Source organism: Lagopus muta, chromosome 2 (genome assembly GCF_023343835.1).
Source record: "Lagopus muta isolate bLagMut1 chromosome 2, bLagMut1 primary, whole genome shotgun sequence".
NCBI lineage: Eukaryota > Metazoa > Chordata > Aves > Galliformes > Phasianidae > Lagopus > Lagopus muta.
In genome coordinates, this window is record NC_064434.1 from 67,890,119 (window position 1) to 67,909,812 (window position 19,694).

The following is a 19,694-nucleotide window of genomic DNA, read 5'->3' on the forward strand; positions in this document are numbered from 1 at the left end:
TGTCAGGCTCAGAAGACAGAAGAGCAAAAGACTTTTGAGAAATTTGGTAAGGGGGTAAAATTAATGCATTTACCTTGAATACCAAAATATCATGGCTGTGCTTCAGACCAGCCTAAACTGAGCTCTATGACACCACGATTAATGCATGCCACTCAAAGACACAGCAACCCAAGCAACACTCAAACTGGTAGGTTTCAGTGAATCATTGTACCAGGCTCCTTGTTGCTGTTCCCTCACTACTCCAAGTCACCATAGCCTGCAGCACTGTGCAGCTGCTTCCAGCACAGCTGATGAGGTTATCTAGTCGTTTAGTTAGGAAACACCTAGTACTTCTCATGCACCATCCATTCAGATGGGTAGGATTGAAAAGGAAGCATAGAAAGGATCTTTCTGTATATCTTTCATTTCAGAAAAAGAAGAGTGGGCAAGAAGCTGAAATCCTCATCCTTAGAATAATTCAGAGGTGACCTCTAGAGGTCTCTCAGACCAACACCTGCTCCAACCAGAAACCAGTCCCGGGTTACATTAGTCTGAGGCTGCATCCAGAAACTGGATGATTATGACTGGGAGGGGCAGGATTTAGTAGAATTTAGAGGGGAACTTTTTAGCTTGCTTGCTTTTAAACTTGGGTGAAATACATTAATGCAGAGAATTACGTTAGTCTGCCAGAATAAATAGTTATGATAGCTACCTGACTGAGAAGTGCTCAACATTATCTCATATGCTTAATGCAATTCATCAGGCTACAAGTATACAAGATGTACAAAACTAATATCGTGTGATACATGAATATACAAAACTTATTTGAAAGCTACGCTAAAATCCATTCAATAGCTTATAGTTGCCATATTGAAGCATCACCCTGCTTTGGTGGTTTGCTTGAGCTCTCCAAGACTTGCTCTATGATAGCTCACTGAGCATTAACCAAGTGTAAGCATTGTACCAACACCTAAAGAATGGCAGTAAAATAAATGAGGCAGCGCCATCCACAGAAAATATTAGGAGGATGGAAATCTGTATTATATGATGTGGAAACATGTCCTCCACCACCTTAATTCACTCACCCAGGAAGGAATCCCCCACAGATAAGAAGGGAACACACATCCCAAAACATCAGAATCCTGAGGCCACACCACTCCCTACAGCAAGATTTCAGAAATGAGCAAACATCAGAAGTCTTAAAGTTTCTATAGAAGCTTCAAAAGCAAGCTGCTCAGCAGTACTTGAGTTGCACTAGATGTCAGTATTGCCTGCAGGATAATGTGGCTGAGGCTAGGCAAGCGCACACTGAAGGACTGCTATTCAGGGTCCACATTCGCGTAGAACTCAGTTAAAAAGAATCAAGTCTGCTTTTTATTCATACAGGCACATGCTACAAAATAACATTCTTCATCTTTAAGATACATTTCCCTCAAAGCTGATCTGGTTTTGCAATTACATAAAAGCAAAGCTCAAAACAGAGTGAGTGCGCACCTGCAAAAGTGCTATCTGGTTTCTGCAGGGAAACAGAGAAGCTGGCAAACTTCCATTCTTTTTATCTGGGGAACACAAGGTCTCCCAGTAGTAAAGGTAGGCAATGTAATGCAAGAAGCAGTACTAGCAGAGCACACCATTCAACAGATTGTGGCCGCTGCCCCTCAGACTCATCTTCTCCTTCCCTTTTCTTGGACAGGGACAGAAGCAGGCCGGCTTGCTAGCTCAAGTAGCACATAGTGGGGTATTCTGCTTTCTTCCCTTGGTGGGACTCCATTTCTGGCCTCTCATCACTGCTAGGCTGCCAACTCCTCAGAAGTTTTGAGAACAGGAGTTTGTTTGAAAGTGCTGCCCCTCTTTCATATCTGACTGAAGGTGGCCATAGTATCTGAAAATTATGGTTGAGGGTACAGTAACAGTGCAATTATGAGTTGCCTTCTAAGGAACAGGCTGAAGATTTATCAAGTGAAAAACCAATTATTTAGAATAAATTGAACTCAGAATCTATTAACCATGGCATCCTTCAGCAACAAACAGCTGCATAATTGCTTGCTTACAGACAGTGCCATCTCAAAGTACAGGAGTTTTCTGCGCAAGTCTTTAAATGAGACATTTGTCCCCATGGCAACAGACTGCAGGTATGGCCAAGCTGCAATTGGAAGATAAGACTGCTAGTTTCACCCTAGCTAATATAAAACAATACAACAGCAAAGCCAAAGCAGCATGGCTCAGGCTCCTCAGATACCCAGCATACATTTGTTAGCTACAATTCATGCTGCCATTCCTCAGCTGCTCCTGGTGCTGAACCTGTTATTCCATAGCTGATGTAGTCTCAGTGCAGCTACAGAGCAGCACCTGACAAGAGATGGGCACTGTATCCAAATTATGTCTGCATTCACTGTTTGGAAGTGTGATACGTTAAGAATACTTTAAAAGATATAGGACAGATTGTGCCCTGTCCCTGCCAGTCACCAAAAAAAATTCAGGAGTAATACAGACATAGGATAGGAGAGGCCACTTTTTCCCCATACTACAGATAGAGGTACCCAACAGGCTGTTTGGTTCCATTAGCTCTTTTGCCTATGGATGTCTTGAGGTTCCATGTTTATATAAACATATTTTTATATATAATTCATTTGAGTGTAAGCATCTGAATTCTCTCACCAAGCTTAATATAGTCAAAAACCTAAATTAAAGCCCTGCCTTGTTTAAAGTGAAAGCACTATCTGCCCATTGCAATGCTGCCATAGCCCTGTGAAATGCTACAGTGTATCACAGAAGTCTATGATGTAAGTGGCTTTAAATGCAGTATCTCCAATGAGCACACAAACCTACGAGTTTCAGTTTGCTTTTAGGTTTATGCTGCCTCAGATTTATTCTTCAAATGAGTTAGAAAACAGGAGGAAAAGAAAAACCAATGGATGCCTTAAAACACCATTGTATACATCTGGCACCTACCCTCTTCAGTCACTAAACATCTATGCTAATTCGCACAGGCAAAGCAGCATCACTCGCAGAAGCAAGCACTCAGCCCCCTGGCGGACACGCACCAGAGGAGTGAGCCGTGCCTTTTCCAGGTCATTTTGCAGAGAAGGTGGCTGATCCTGGCATCCCACAAATTTTTTCATTGGGAAGTCACACAGGAAGCTCTTTCACTTCTACACATTCACTAACAAATTCGCTCCACTGTCTATTTTGCCATATTAAAATAAAAATCTCAAACAAGGAGAAATAACGATGTTATTTGTTTCAGTCTTGAAGATCTTTCTGTTACAATAACTCTGCATATGTAGATAGATTTGGGTGCACAGGCCACGGTAGTATTCCACAAAACTACTGACTTTTTCTAACCTCATAAAGGACGATCCTTTTCCTATCAAATAAAAAAGCAAACAAACAAATTTGTAGTTACTCAAACCAAAAGCCCCAGACTCTGGGCAGGCCTGTTCTCTTTGTACAGTAGATGGTGGTATCTCTGTCTTAGCCACAGCACATATGCAGTGTTCAAGGACTGCGTAAGCAAGTCGCTACAGCTACTTGGGCCCCGACACACTCCTCAGTCCCAATACTGTAGAAGTTTAAGCTGGTTTTGCTTGCTTTCATTTTTCTTCTCTATCTTGCTGAATAGCCCATAAGCAAGGAGATTCACCCTGCAAATGAACAGGAAGTATCCAAGCACATGAATTCTCTGATGCAGCAAAGCAAACAGGATTTGCCAGTGCTCACCATCCTTCAGAAAGCCTTTAATTACTGCAAACAAACACCTTAATCTGGGTTCGTTTTACTCTTCAGAGCAGCACAAGACACTATATCCAGATGGCCAGGGAAAACAGAGCTTGCACTGCTTCTCCTACAATCAGCATCTCTCTTGTGCAGTGCTTAGGGCATCATTAAATGCTTCCCTGAGTTGTCAGCAAGGAGTACAGTCTCTTGAAAAGAGACTTTTCCAACTGTTCGTGTGCAGAGTACTTCTATGTTAGTTAAAGGAGCAGGAAAACAGCAACTGGGGAAAGCAAGGTTTGAATGGCCTGTTCTTACAGTGCCAGGGACTGATCTCACTACAGCCTGTACCTCTGCTCAGGTTGGCCTGCTTGAATGTCCTGTAAACATTTGCACTACACGTTTTCTGATGGCCTGCCTGACTCAGGAAGCCAAATATGCTTTTATTTACATCAGCAAATCTGAGGGCTAAGATCTTAACAAGAAGGATTACTAAAGCTATACTAAAATATATTATAAGGAATAAATCATCAAGGTCCAGTAGATTGGCATAGGGCAAAGAGCTCTCTCTCTTAATATCATCAGCAAAAATAAAGTTGACTTGACTAATCCAGAAGTGTCTTGACTTTATATTTGTAATTGTCAGAAAGGAGGCTCAAGTGTTCACCAATACTCACAGCTGTTCAGGTCACCAGGTGCTAACAAGCTTGCTGTCCAAAAGTATGCTTGCAATGAACCCTTACATGCTACCAAGATACCAGTCTCAATACCACATAGTACTTGCCTTGAAGGCAAACAAAAAAATACCGCAAAGCAATTTAAAAAAAATATTTAGAGAGTGGACACTATGTATAGGCCACCACAAACAAACAACTGCAAGTAGTGTGGAAGGCATTTCTCTTTAAGCTGACTGCAGTTAATTCCAGAAGGATCTTCTACTACAGTCAGGAGTGTGGGAGTTGGTGGTCTGATAGTTCCCAAGAAACCCTTCGTGGCTATCCCTCTTACATCAACTTGGAAGAACTAGCATCGTCCTGGCATCTAACTGGAAGACTGATCAAGTTATCATTTTAGAAACATAACAAGTGCTGCTCATGGCTCTACATATAACCAGAAATGAGCTCTGCAGCAAAGACACAATTTGTCAATTGAAATTCAGTAAAAGAATATGGATGCTATAGAGTCACAGAATCCTTAGAGTTGGAAGGGACCTTTAAAGGCCATCTCGTCCAACTCTCCTGCAATGAACAGGGACATGTATAGCTGGATCAGGCTGCCCAGGGCCTTATGCAGCCTCACCTTGAAAGTCTCCAGGGACAAGGCATCCACCATAGCTGTTCCAGTGCCTCACCACTTTCACTGCAAGAGACCTTTTCCTTACACCTAACCTAAATCTGCCTTCTTCAAACTTGAAGACATTTCCCCTTGTTTTATCACCACAGAACTTGCTAAAGTTTGTCCCCCTTCTTCCATGCCAACCTTCTCTGTATTTGTACAGTGACCAGCTAAAAAGAGAAAGAAAAAACAATTCAAAAATCTCAGATGCCTATGGTACACTGTCAGTCCAAAAAAAAAAAAAACCAACAAAATTCAACTTCAGGTTTTTCTAAAGAGCTCCAATCCAATTGTCTCATTCTCTCCCAGTGTGGATGCAACAAATTAGACTGCTTTGAGACACCTGTTAAAAAACAGACTCGTTCTTACAGATTTTTGAGATTCTACAAGAATAATTTCCTGCTGCTCTACTCAGTCACAGCCATGAATCAGCCTGTTAAAGTTATCCTATGTGAAAGCTGAAGTCACGTTTATTTCCCAGTTCAGATATTCTAGCTAGTTTTCTATTCTGCACCACAATTAGAGCTTAAAATATTCCAATATATAATGCTATATTTGCAAAATACTTAATGTAGAGCTGAAGTATTATGAAGGCTAAAGTGAGGATTCCATAAGTCACAATGCCAGAGAGACTTCCAGCTGATCTCCATGAGGATTCTCATTTCCCTGTCTAGAAGACAAATAGCTATCAAATTCACTCGCAGTCCAGGGAAGCTCCATAGCTCCAGGGACACTGGCTCAATTCTGCCTGGTTTATCCATCAATAGGATTATGTCAGCTTCAACTAGACACTAGCCTTTGGGGTTCTCAAATCCTATAATTAGCATGAAAGAAACAAAAGCACACATTTTTCACTCGCAAATTGAGTATACCAGTCTTGGGTGTTTCTTTATTATTGAATATTTTTTATTCAGTTACTTCAAGGCTGACTACTCTGAGACAGCATGTACACACTCCACCTTCCATAAGCAAATTCTTTATTCAAAGCTGGCACTAAGGACCCAAAAGGTGTATAAGTCCACCAGTGACACAGCATGACAAGCCATATTTCAGGAAAATGACTCATTAAGTTCAAAATGTTTTGCACGTTTAATTAAGCCTTACACTAACTCTTGTTGGCAAGCACAAGCATGAATCATGGAAGCTAGATCACAGGAGCAACTCAGCAACACAAGAGCTTAAATGCTTACTCCTGGAGCTGAATAATTACTTACTACAGCAGGAATTTGAGAGGAAGCCTTCTGCTTCATGGACAAGCATAACTCAGATAGGAATAAGGGAGGGGTGGGTTAAAAAAAAAAAAAAAACTACAACAACAGATCGGTAAATAACTCTAAGCACAGATGCTCTACTACCAATATTTGTGGGAGCATTGGCATCAGCCCCTCTTCCAGCTATCAGTACGTCACCCACTGTGGCTGCAGTGCTCTCACTTTAGCCCAAAGACTAACAGGAAGAGATGCTGGTAACATCACTGGCATAAGGTGGTGTGTGATCATTGCGCATGACATTATATTTACTCAGTATTAACATAATTGTTATTTGCGATTCTCTTTTGCATACTGTAAGACACAGCAGTGTCTTGAGCTGCTGCACTTAACAAGAAGATGCCTTAAGAATCAACAATAAGCTAAACTTCTGATGGCAGTTCAGTTCACAAAGCATGATTCTGCTGCTAAAACAAGTACGTACCAACGTTTGTCTATTGTTCACTGGTTACCCATCCCCAGATCTTGTTCTTTGAAAGAACAGAGAAGACTGAGAACTTTTACAAACTGAAAACCACACAAAAAGCATGCAACAGGCATCTGGTTTAGGATATTCATGTGAGCTATAAATCACACCCCATATACACATTCTTAATTTAATTCACATATACACACACTCTTCTATATTGTCGAAGGGAAACCAAAGTGTCATCATTACCCTTTGTTCTCTTCCACTGTAAAGTTTCATAACTAGATTGCAATAAAGTAATCAGTTATCCTACATTACCAGTTCTACTTGAGAACTTTCCATCACCATTGTGTTGATCTGCATGGTGACCAGCTCTCCTAGTCAATACAGAACCCATGAGTTCAAGAGCACTACAACAAAGAAAAGACGCAAAGACCTCCACTTGATTCTAGCAATCATTCTCAAGTTACAAGTTTGGCATAGTAAAGCAATACTAACACCTTGCTAGTCAGAGCTAAAGAAAGCACTGACCATTTGGTGCATTGCTCCCATTTCTTTTCTACCACACTTGTTAATAGAATCACTATCACAATGAAACAATCAAAACAGTGATGAAGTGACAGAAAAGCTACAGAAGCGTCGTGTTATTCCTCCCAGTACAATAATAAATAAATAGAGGTGGTTGGGAATGAGGCAAACAGTTCTACATACTTCACCCTAGCCATTAAGCCTTACATTAGCAAAAACTGTCATGGACTTTTACTCTTGCTGGGGAAAAAAAAGAATGTATGAACTGCCAATAGGGCTGACTGGAGACAATCCAACTTAAGAGGCTCATCTTCTTTCAGGGTCTTTCAGAACACCAGCTAAAGGATTCAGCACATTCTTCTCCTAAGGGGCTTCCCAGAAAGATTTGAAATAAGATAGAGAGATCAAGAATCTCATCCTTTTCATCTGAAAATCATACTGAATCACTCCTTGGATGACTTCTCTATTCAGCTGGACAGAGCACAAGACAGCTTTGCAAGATCATGACCATGGCATGTCAAGCAGGACCCTCTGCATCTTTCACAAAGGATGTAACACAACTGCCAGGCACACTGAAGGATGAGGAAGATAGAACTACCTTGCTCATACAAGCCAGAAATGATTTTCAGGTGACAGGACCCTCTCTGATGAGGGCTCACTGACCTAATCAAGGCAGTACCTGTGACTTTTATTCCCTTTCTATCAGCACCTTCTGTAGGAAGAGTAATTCATTAAAAAGAAAAAGGAAATAACATTTAAAAACAAAACTGCTGCCATGTTCTTGTACAAAAGTGGTCACTGAAAACTTTATCATAGAAGATTTATTCTTCTTTGTAGAAGAAATGCAGGGGATAAATTAGTGCATACTCAGGAGCATATCAGGAAGCAATCCGGTCACATTAAATCAGACACTCTTGAAAATGAGACTATCAACTTTTTCAGCAGTAACGTATCTCTTGTTGTTCTATTAATCGTATTTTCTTCCTCAAGAAGTACTATTACATGTTCTATGATATCCTTATTGCTGTTAAAAACAAGACTAAAAAGAAATAAAAAGAATAAAGTTTTATGTTGGCAATGTTGTGGACCCCACCAGTTTCAGATCACTAGAAATGAGAGCTGTGCTCATTGCAGGTCATCTTTTCAGGTATTCAAACATTAATAAACAGACTTTAACACCACATTTTAAAAACTAAAGGCACCACAGATGAAAGACATCAACAAAAGGATAAGAGAGTACATCTGTCATCCATCATACGTGCAATTGCTCATTAGTTCACAGAACATTCCCCTTCCCCCCTCCCCCCCCCCCTTTTGTCCTTTTCAGTTTGATAACAGAAAGAAGAATCCAAGACAGAACTGAAAGAACACAGTAATCAGTCTAATTACTGACTTCACAAAAACAGCAATTAAAGATGAAGAAAGAAGCTACAAAACAGATGAAAATAGTGATCAGGCAATCCAAGACAGATCTAAACAGTGGGTGAAATCTGTAATTTACTAAGTTCCTTCTGCACATCCAGAGTAGAAGTACTTACATGAAGTTAATACCTAAGGCTTTACAACCAGCAAGAGGTCATCTGATCACACAGAATCACAGGGGTTGGAAGGGATGTCAAAAGATCATTGAAGTACAACCCCCCTAATAAAGCAGGTTCTCTAAAACTGGCAGCACAGGTAGGCATCTGGGTCTTAAATACCTGCATAGAAGGAGACTCAGCAACCTCTCTCAGCAACCTGATCCAGTGCTCCATCAACATTACAGTAAAGAAGTTCTGCATGTTTGTACGCAACTTCCTTTGTTCAAATTCCCTGCCCATTACTCCATGCCCTACTGCTACACACCACTGAGAAGAGCCTACAATTTAGTTATGAAAGAAATACTGTACAGAACCTAACTACCCGTGGCTCCATTTCCAGTCAACAGGAAACCAGGCAGCTTCTTGAATAAAATACATTGCAGCCTAAATCATATGTATACCTGGAAACAGAAGTTTAATTCTTGTTACCTACAATGCTAACAGGATAATTATCTTATGTCTAACAACATCCATTTGGTACTTACAGCACAGCTGGTGGGGCTACCTTTTGACTTCCCCATCATATCTTTGAAATAAAGTAGCCAGTGGAAAGCTTTTTTTCCTTCCAGAGCAGCATTTGTTTTACTTCATTTTTGCCACTTCAATTTTACTTTGGGGAAAGTATCTACTTCCAAGCTTTGAGTTAAAATAATACACAAGCTGGGAGTTTAAGAAAATAAAGACTTTTCAGTTTATTATAACAAAAGAAAATAGACTTTCTTATCCTAGAGCTGCAATTATCTGAGTGTAAAATTTGTGCATTTCTCCCCCCTCCTCCTCCACTTAATATAAGAGTCAAGTCAACTCCAAAACCACAGCTCTCTGGAAGCACCACAGTCATCATAGAAAGAATTTATCCTCACCTGCAGTGGCTGCCAAGTGACTAATTTCTCCCAGTGACACCATTAGTTCATAGGTAGCAGTCTCTCAGGCACCAACTGCCATTATAGAACAAGTTCATTTGCATGAGGGAATAGTTTTCCCATATATGAACTTTTTTATTAGAGTAATAACACTTGTCCAAAAAAAAAAAAAAAAAACAAAAAACAAGCATCCTGATTCTGTTAAGTGCTTTACAACTTGTGTATATTTTACAAGGACCTTCTCCCCCCATACTCAGCATGACATTTACTCAGCATTAACTGCTATGGTCCAAAATGTTGGATTGCCCATTGCTACATACTGAATAACAGCATCAGACTAGGCTGTGTTGGTGTCTACTTAAGGAATAAAGATAAATGGAAAAAATGGGAGGGAGGAGAAATATAACAGTACACACCATTTCCCTGAACTGTGCAAGCTGCACCATCCCACCGCACAGGTATTTTTTGGAGTACCAAGAACAGATGCAAGATCCATGTAAGCGGAGTCCTACTTCAACAAAGCTCAGGATAGACTCTAGCCAACACAAAAGAGTTATACTTCAGCAGAGGGTATGTTATTTATTCACCCTGTGAAAAAAATACTGTGGTCTGCATTAAAAAAAAAAAGACATTTAATCTTCATAATCAATTGAGCAGTCAATACTATGCATATCAAAACACCTCCAATTAACTTAAGAGAGCTGAAATTGCTTTATCTGAAGATAATGCTTCAGAGGATAGATCTCACCAAGGTATATAAATGCCTGACAGAAAGAAGCATCCAGGTTCTTTTAATTGCTCTCTATGATTTTATTGTTCCTGTATGAGTGCATAATACAAGCAGAAAATTACATGCATCTTTGGAAATCTCAGTCCAGAAGTAGACAACAAGGCCAGGTCTTACCATTCTCACTTTCACCATGCAGTTTTCATAGAGAAAAATCCATAGAATTCACCTAGTTCTGTTTCTGGTTGACTACACAACTTGTGCTGCAACTCTCCTCAACTTTTCTAAAGCCCCTCCCTACAAGTCTAATTGAAGAGTTGCAAACCCCTTTGGAAGAGTGAAACAACTCAAAGCAAAGGAAAGCTGAAATCTAGCTTCCAAATGCAGTATCACAGTGCTTTGAAACTTGCACATGCTCATTTATTTATTTAAAGAAGGATGCAACAATAGATATTGCTGCCAACTGCAGCTTCAGGGAAGAATTTATGTCCGATATAAATTCTTTACTTGAATCTAGACCAAACCACAAAGCACAGCACTCTTATTTAAGAACGTATTTGTGCTTGTAATAACTCATGGTCAAGCTTATTATTCCCTATTAAAAATAATAAAGACAACCTTGTCAAAAAATCATTTTACAGAAAAACAGGATCCAACAAGTATAAGCAAGGACTTGAATAAGAATTAGTCTCAAGGAAGTCCCCAGCAACCAATGTGCTTGCCTCTGTGGCTAGGCCAGTGGCCCACTCCTGAGTGCTGACACATTGCTTGGAGGACCAAGATGTGCCTCAGAAACACATGCTGTAGGCAGCAGACAAATTAATAAGTTATGCATTCCAAGATGTTTAAAGAAAACCTGTCCATCGTCAAGATCAGCCAACTGAAAAACAAGAAGTGAAGTTTCCGTAATGTATTTACCACTGTCTCATTTGTCTGTACTACGCACTTGATAAAAGAAACAGCATGAAGTCAATGCAGCCCAGAGCAAGTTTCCAACGAGAGCATCCCCTGAGTGTTATCCATTGCATACCCCGATTTCAATTCACCCCCTAAGTCATGCTTCAATGTTTCATGGAAAAACTGACTTTGGATTTGGGCACAAAGAGCAATCAGTAAGAAAATTCACCTCAACAGCAGACAGTTCCCTTTAAGACCCCTGCAGTAAGATTTATGCTTCACCAAAATATCAGGCTTATAGCCTCAGCCAGACAATGTCTGAAATAACATGACAGCAGAGTAAGGACAAAGAAATCCAACCATTTTCCTTAATGATATTCACTGTAGAGCACTGAGAAAACTTAATTGAATAGCGAAGGAACTTTGACATTTGACAGATATTTCACTGTCGAGTATTTGTTAGTCCCCACTGTGTGTGTTTTCTAATACATAATTACAACAAGTTTCTGTCAGGCATAGCTGCATCACTCCCATTAGAAATACAGCAGGAGCAGATACACAGGAGCTAAACACAATTACCATACAGATACCAAAAAGCAAATTGTACTTAGAGCAGAGAACATGTAAGAAAATAAGAGAACATAGGGCTGGGATGTCTAAGTAATCATTACTCACAACTTTTATCTGTTTAAGTTAAAACTTAAGAATCCTAAGGTACACCCTTAATAAAAATGAAGTAGGTTTAAATTCATTTACATTTATTTAGGGAATGAAGCCAAAATATCCTCTTGAAACTCAAGAACCCACTAACCGTGATCTTAATTTTCAGCATTATTCTCAGAAGATATCACGATGAGGACTGTTACCTGCACTTGATTTCAGCCCTAGGCATTTTGGAGAATAATTTGTTGCTGTCTTTAAAAATTGAAAGGGGAAGAAGTTCACAAGATGAAGTTGCACCTATTCCAAAGGACTCAAAAAACAAGACTCCATCCCCCCTTTCTATCATTAGGAGTTTAAGATACTCCTTCAGTGTAGCAAAAAGCAACAACCACCTTACCCTTCACCAAAACCCAAATATCTCAGGCAAAGCATAAAACTCCTATGAGTAAAAGAATCTTACCAGGAGTGGGGAAGCTTCATGTGCTCGAAGGAGGCAATTCAGACAAACATCTTTGCAACCTCCCTTCAACCCTAAGATTTTCAGCCACTTTTTGAAAGAAAGAAATACAGAGCCATCTTCGACACATCCTTTGCTTACTGTCTCAGACCAGCAGCATCACCATCTGCTGACACCTTGGGTCAGCAGCAACCTGTTATGTAGTCAAGTTTTGCCCTTGGCTGATCACAAGAGTCAATGCTTAATTTCGTTCTCAACTGCTTTGCAGCTCTCTATCACATTCCATTGCATCTATTTGGCATTTGAGCTCTGAGGCAAGGACAGTATTTTTCTACAGTTTTTAGGAAAATTGTACAATGCCACAATAATGCAAATAAATAAAACCTGCATGAAATGATTAGATTAGCCATGCTCTTGATGAAGAGCAATTCCAGTGGACATACAGGAATCAAAGTTGAATAACATGTAAAGCAATCAGTCAGGCACAACTCATGACACAGAAGCAGCGTTATGATGGCAGTTACTCTTCCTGAGGCCATTATAAAATACCCCCCTTAGAAAAGGCACTGGCCTGGAAAAGTATTCTTTCTGGGAAAGACAGCAGAACATCATCTAAAAATCGTTTTCCTTCCAGTTGGCCAACTTCTTTTTTCTTTAAAAACAACAACAACAAAAAAAACAACTACATTGTACTTGCATCTTCAATGCTAGAAACATGATGAGAGAAAGCTCCTCAGACATTCAATTTCTATAAAGGCAAAAGGTTATAATATAATCATTCACTAATGTGTGAAACACAGATACATAGACTTGCCTCTTTTACAGGTTCTTCATCCAGGGTAGCTTCTTCCACCACAGGCTAGGGAACAGAAAGGAAAATTTTCATGTGAGTACACATTCTTAGGAAAGATACAGCTCCACCACTACAGGTACATTCTACTATTCACATTTAATGTAGGTAATATAAGCTTTGAATCCAAGAACATAATCTTCCTCTCACAGATGTGCAGATTGCTCCAAGAGTAGTGTCTCCTATTTTCTTTCCAAGGAAACTACTATAGATACAAAGAGCACAATAACACCTATCTAATAGAGCAAATTCTCAGGGACAAAGCACTGTTTTTCCAACACAGTCACCATCAGCTACGCATTTTTGCCAACAATGAACAGGAGCCTGCATACCACATTTGTCTGAAGTCTGTACCAGCAGAGGTGACCCACTGTCACCCAGAACTGAAATGCAGCACCCACCACTTCACTGTGCTGATGTGCAATGTTTGGTCTCCATAAGTGTTCAGCAACTGCCAATGAATGTCAGTGGGTGCTATTTTCTCTGCATGGAAGAATTCAGTGATGCACTTTTGCTTCATCTGTACTTCCATGTCAGACACCGTTTTGTCAGACTGCACCTCTGCCGCCATCTGTCACACAGCAACGAAAAGTAGTGGGATATTGGTTTAGTCTCTGATTCTGTACCATCAACATCCATCTCTGATGTCATAGATCAGCATAATGAAATAGGAGCCCTTGCTTTCAGAGCAGCCCTCATAAGCTATGATAAAGCCACATACTATTTGCTGAGTATTTATGTGGCTTATTCACAACATGTGTAAAAATTTATATACTACTTTGAGCACACAGAAGAAAGCAGGAGCACACTGGCACTAAGATGGCCAATGAACAGTTGAAACTGGGTTTGTCAGAGAAGTGATAAAAGAATGAAAGAAGATTATTCATGAATAAGGTACCTTTGAAGCCCAGAACAGTAACTCTTGCTAAGAGAGAACATATGCATACTTAACGTCATGTTTTCTAAACACAACTTCCACATCAATATTAACATTTTAGTGAGTGCTCAGCTCTAGTCTAAGCTGACAGAAGCAAGCTGAAAGCTTAAGCAAGCATCCCGTCCTCTAAAAAAACACATTCTCAAAGCTGTAACTTACTCTCCATCCATCAATAAATCTGCCTAAGCGCAAAGAAAATTCAGAGCCAGTAAATATCCCCATGTTATTGCTCTCTTATCAGGAAGTTAATGACCTCCTAAGCCAACAGATGAAGGCAGCAGGATTTTATCCCTTTCTTCCCTTGCAAAATAATAAAACATAATATGCCCTCAATGCACTCTTCCTTATGATGCGATCGATCTACTATAAATGCTATCATTAATATCTGCAAGTCATTCACCTGACTCATGCACAAGCACTCTTAAACACATCTATTTTAAAAGGCTTTTTGGCATTGAGGGAGAGGAGGAGAAGCACACCCTACTGCCTAAACAAGAGGAGCCGTCTCCCTCCTTGTCGACTAACTGAGAAAGGCTTACACAAGAAAAGAACAACTTGCAGACAGCCACAAAAACACATTATCCCACACAGCTTCAGAGCCTATGACAGCTCCCAAGACGCAGCTCAGACACAAGCGTTCAGGCTGCAACAGCCCATTATGGAGCCTATGGCATCACTGATGGAAACTATGAATTCTTTTCATGGACAAGAGCCCGCAGAATACCAAATTAATTTTGTGTACCTTAACTAGATTTGAGCAAATGGTACTGCAGAAATTCTTCCCACAGCAAAACCTAAAGGGCTGTAAGATCTTCTGTCTATTTAATGGGTTTAAAAGAAAACAATAAATCAAGGAAATTAAGTGATGCTTTGTCTGTTATTCTTACGTAAACAGTAGAGCATTGTCCATAACTTTCTGACCTTTTCATAAGTGAAATCTTATCAAGAATGATTATCTCACATAGTTTATAGCTATGGTACTCCTAAGAGCAAGAAATGATTAAAAAACAAGCAAACAAAAACTAAAACCATCCATGTGATTAACTATATGCATAAAGGGTCAACTCCATTGGTAAGGAGACCCACACAGCTTTGCTGCTTTGCCTGGAAGGGCCTAAAACCTTCTCCAGCAATAAGGGGAGAAAATAAGGATGCTGTCATCTCAGGCAGTGATAACTGGGCCTTTGTGCAAAGCTGAGAGCTTCACCTGTGGTCAGAGGCTGTTTTTCCCCGCACGGGTTGATGCACAAAAGGACATCTGAACAATGGCTGAGTGTCTCCTGCCTGGGGCAGAAAGACACTGGGCACACACACTGAACAGAGGCAAATATCGCAGTAAGTGGAAAAGTAGATTTGGTTTGAGTAAGAATAGCAGCATTTCTATGAAGTCCAGTAGAAAAACTGTTCAGTGATTATAGGGATAGAAATCTCCTCATTGGGAAGGTGACTGAGCAAGGTGCTATCTGACTACCTGAAATCAGAAGCAATGTGCAGACACTCGGACCCAACTTGCATTAGCACACAGGGTTTCTTACACAGCCTGGAGCAGGAGGCGGCACTCGATACTGAACGCAAACCTCTCCAACTCTAAACTAGTTATGAACCTCAAGCCTCCAGCATGAACAGCACCAGGATAACAACACATGGTGCATCACTCCTGCTGTGCTTCTCAGGTACTTAAGCCCACACTTTGTAGAAAACCTTTCTCAGAGTTCTGGGGCTCCTCTGCTGAGGCATTCAGCATTCTCACAGCATTTGTTTGAGCTACACTGCCCTCCACATCCCTGCCAAAATCCATCTCAGAACTACAGTTGCAAAAGCCAGGAAGCCTTTAAGTGTAAATGAAACTCAGCAGTACATAGCAAACACAGCACTCACACAAGTGCTACTCCTCTATTTACATCACCTGGTGAAGCAGCCGACTGAGAACACACCATTTTTCCTCACACTACTCGGCAGCCCCGGAAATACCCATCCCGAATCCACGGCGCCCAGTACATCACTCAAAGGTGATGCCCTTCCTTGACATAGGTCTCAAAACTCAGGTGAAGAAGCCGCTGCAATCCCAGCTGACGGTACATAGGGCACAGCAGCAGGCGGCTGTCCCAGCCCTACGGCACCGGCCGAGCTGCTGCCCTCCCCGGCGCGGTGCTGTGCCCGGCACTCTGTCCCCGCACCTCGGGGCGCTTCCCTCCGCCGTCGCCTCCGGCCGTGGGGCAACAGGTGCGGAGCCCGCGGGCTGCTCACCTCCGTCTCCATGGGCTCCACTTCGATCCCTTTCCATAGCTCCAGCAGGTGGGCTATCGGCATGCTGCCGGGAGATGCCTCGCAGGAAGAGAGAAGAAACGAAATACAACTCAGAAAGCGGCGGCCGCCGAGAGCAGAGTGGAGGCACCGAAGCGGGACCCAGCGCGGGACCCTCCGCCTCTCGGCAAGATGGCTCCGCACCGCCCAGCCCGGAGCTGCGAGAGGGGCGACGCAGCTCCGCTCCCCACCCGAGCGGCTCCCGCACCGCGGCCAAAGTTGCGCCCGAGGCTGCGCTGCGCCGCTGCTATAGCAACGGTACCGCCGGGGCTGCGCCGTCCCGCTGTGCCTTACGCTGGATGAGACCGCGGGGCAGGAGAGGAAAGAGGGAATTAAGGAGCGATATCGTCTTGGCGGCGATTCAGAGCGCGGGGATGTAGCGATTAGAGAGCACTACTAACAGTAGAGCCGGAGTTCACCGATCTGGGTGGTGTTCCGGTCTGGAAAAAAAAATAAAGCAAGCCATCGTTAAAATAAACGCTTTACTCCCTCAATACGCTGCCTAGGAAGGTGAAGCCTGTTCCCTCCCCCAGATCTGGCAGCTCGTCTCAACTGCACTACAGCAGAAACCACGAGCTTGCCAGCCGCAGGGACCGAGGCTTAAACGGGTATGATTTGGATTCCAGTCAAATTGAGGCTCACCAAATTGTGCATCACCTTCTGACAACTTTATCATCATATTCCCAAAAGCATTACCGAATCACAGAATTGTAGGGGTTGGAAGGGACCTCCAGAGATCGAGGCCACCCCCCCTGCCAAAGCAAGTTCCCTACACCAGGTTGCCCAGGTAGTCATCCAGGCAATAACCGGTAAACAAGTCGCTACTCGACCATCTCAGAACAAATAGACATTGTGCAAAGTGCATTTTTCTTCTGTTCCATGCTCAAAAAGTCACATATTACCTCCACAGAAGCAGTGATTAACTAATTCAGAGCAAGCATAAAAAAAAAAAAAAAACACACACACAAACACCACACAAAAAAACAAAGCAGCAGCATCCCACTCTGGGCTCTGACCCCCATTCCCCCAGCTCTGCTCAGCAACAAGAAGCTGCCCTGAGAACCCCAGCACCACACAGATCTATAGGAGAGACAACATCTCTCTGACAACAGAAGGTACATCAGCTGGGACCACAGAGATGTGCATTCAGTCACTGCTGCAAGAGCTCAGCTCTCTAATTCTGTAGTGGAATATGAGCCTTGATTAAGTGCAATCCACACAGAGCACAAAGCTTGCTGGTTTGGGGGCACAGAGCATGGACACAAGCAGAGAGCAACAGCAAAACACCTACAGCAGCAAGGAACTCAGATGTGCCTAGGTAGTTCTGGGTGAGGGAGATGAAGGGAACAGGATAGCCATTGTTGCATCTGCATCCAGGTTCTTCATCAGATGCAGGCAGACCTAATACGTTCACCTCTTTTACAGAAGATTGATGTAACTCTTGAGACATGCAGTTTAATGTTTTAAATGTTTAACTTGGGACTAAATTTGGCTATAACGATTTTTAATGAAAATACTCAATGTTCATTTGTGTGAGGTAGAAACAAAGAAAACTGAATAAGGTCCTGTTACACCTTTTGCAAACACTTATTTTTCAAGTGCAATACATGTACACCAGAATAGCTACTGAACTCTTTCTGTACTCTAAGATAAATTGGACCTCAATCATCTGGCCTAAAAAGACAAATAGAGTCTTTCAACCTCTTGTATAGAAAAGAAAAAAAATGCATCTCACTTCCGTTCGGCTGCATTTTGTCACCACAGTAATCCCACTGAAGTCTATGGAATGTTTTTGACAAGATGTTTTGCACCTTCACAGGTGAGGTTACCATTTTTCTTCTAGATGAAGAGAGCATTATGCTAGAACATTCATCCATAGGGAAAAGCACCTTGACGTACCCCCAAGCTTAAAATTCCTGAGTATTTGGTAAATGAAGCTTGCCAGTATTTGATGTAGTCAAGAATTTGAAACAAAGGTTAATCATGGCATGCTAAAAGTAATCATGTCACTGCAGAATGATGAGTGGCATTTAACTGACAGCCAAGACTGATGTTATTTTCTATGAATAGAACAGCAAATTAAAATCCATGCTTCCCTCCCAGGTCCCTGTGATCCACTTACAGAGATATTGGATGCAAAAGGGAATGAGTTTCACAGAATTGGGAATTTTTGCCTTTCAGAAATATTGCCACTATGGATGGGATCAGTAGGTGGATGGCATATGTGGAACACCATGGGGGCAGAAGACATACAAGCAAATAGAAGTACAGTTTGTCTCTAAGGACACCCAAATCTGATCAGAGCAAGAAGTCACAACAAGCGAGAGTTATGGGTTTTTAAAGTATTTTTCTCTCCAAGGGAAAATTAGTTAACCACAGTCACAGTTTAGCAGCAGAAGTAATAATTGAAAATATGATAAGTAGGTCAAGAATCACACAAAGATTGATTTAACTTATTTCAAGAATATGAAAGCATTTGATCTCCTGTGTAACAAAGCTGGACTACTTAGACAGTGGCTTTTACTCTGTTCTTATCCATCTCTTGAGTACTGGCTCATGACTGCTGCCAGCTGCAGTGCAGGGGATACCCCATGGTGTTATAATGATTTTCACACTAGCAGAAGGGACACCGATGCAGAAGATTATTTCTAAAAACTATTATCTATAAACTATATCAACACACTGGACACAGATACTTCACACCTCCAGCACTTTGCAATAATGGAAAGCACTGTTTCCCATTTGATACACAAAACAGAAGCAGAGAAATAATATGAGGGCTGCTCTGAAAGTAATGCCTTCTATTTCATTATGTTGGCTCATGATGCTGAAGGTGGATGTTGCTGGTACAGCAGCAGATCTTGAGCCTTCCTGAAACAGTAGATCACCTTCACTCATACAGGATTTAAAAATTATTTTTATTTTCTTACACAAGCATAGCATGCAGACTCTTCACTGATGAAAATGCATAGATAATGGGGGAAACAAATAGTGATCTGTAGCTGAGAATTTGCTCTGTTGTACTTTCCACGGAACTGATCTGGAAGCATTACTTTAATATCAACCAACATACTTCACATAAGTAACTTAACACGCTTCCAAGCTCATGTAACCCCACTCATTTTTACTCACAACTTGAGTTTGCTAGCCTGGCTAAAAGGGCCATGTGAATACAGAAAATGG

The 19,694-nt window shown here is 41.5% G+C and overlaps 1 protein-coding gene across 1 annotated transcript in view; it reads right to left on the reverse strand.

Annotated features, from left to right (window-relative positions):
• RPS6KA2 (ribosomal protein S6 kinase A2) overlaps positions 1-16,562 on the reverse strand; it is a 263,441-nt gene extending 246,879 nt beyond the window's left edge. Inside the window, exons 1-2 of the mRNA XM_048936514.1 lie at positions 16,455-16,562; positions 13,235-13,279 (exon numbers count right to left, since the gene is read on the reverse strand). Coding sequence (XP_048792471.1) covers positions 13,235-13,279; positions 16,455-16,517 — 108 coding nt within the window. The 5' untranslated portion in view covers positions 16,518-16,562. The remainder of the gene's footprint in view (positions 1-13,234; positions 13,280-16,454) is intronic.
• Between the last annotated feature and the right edge of the window lie 3,132 nt (positions 16,563-19,694).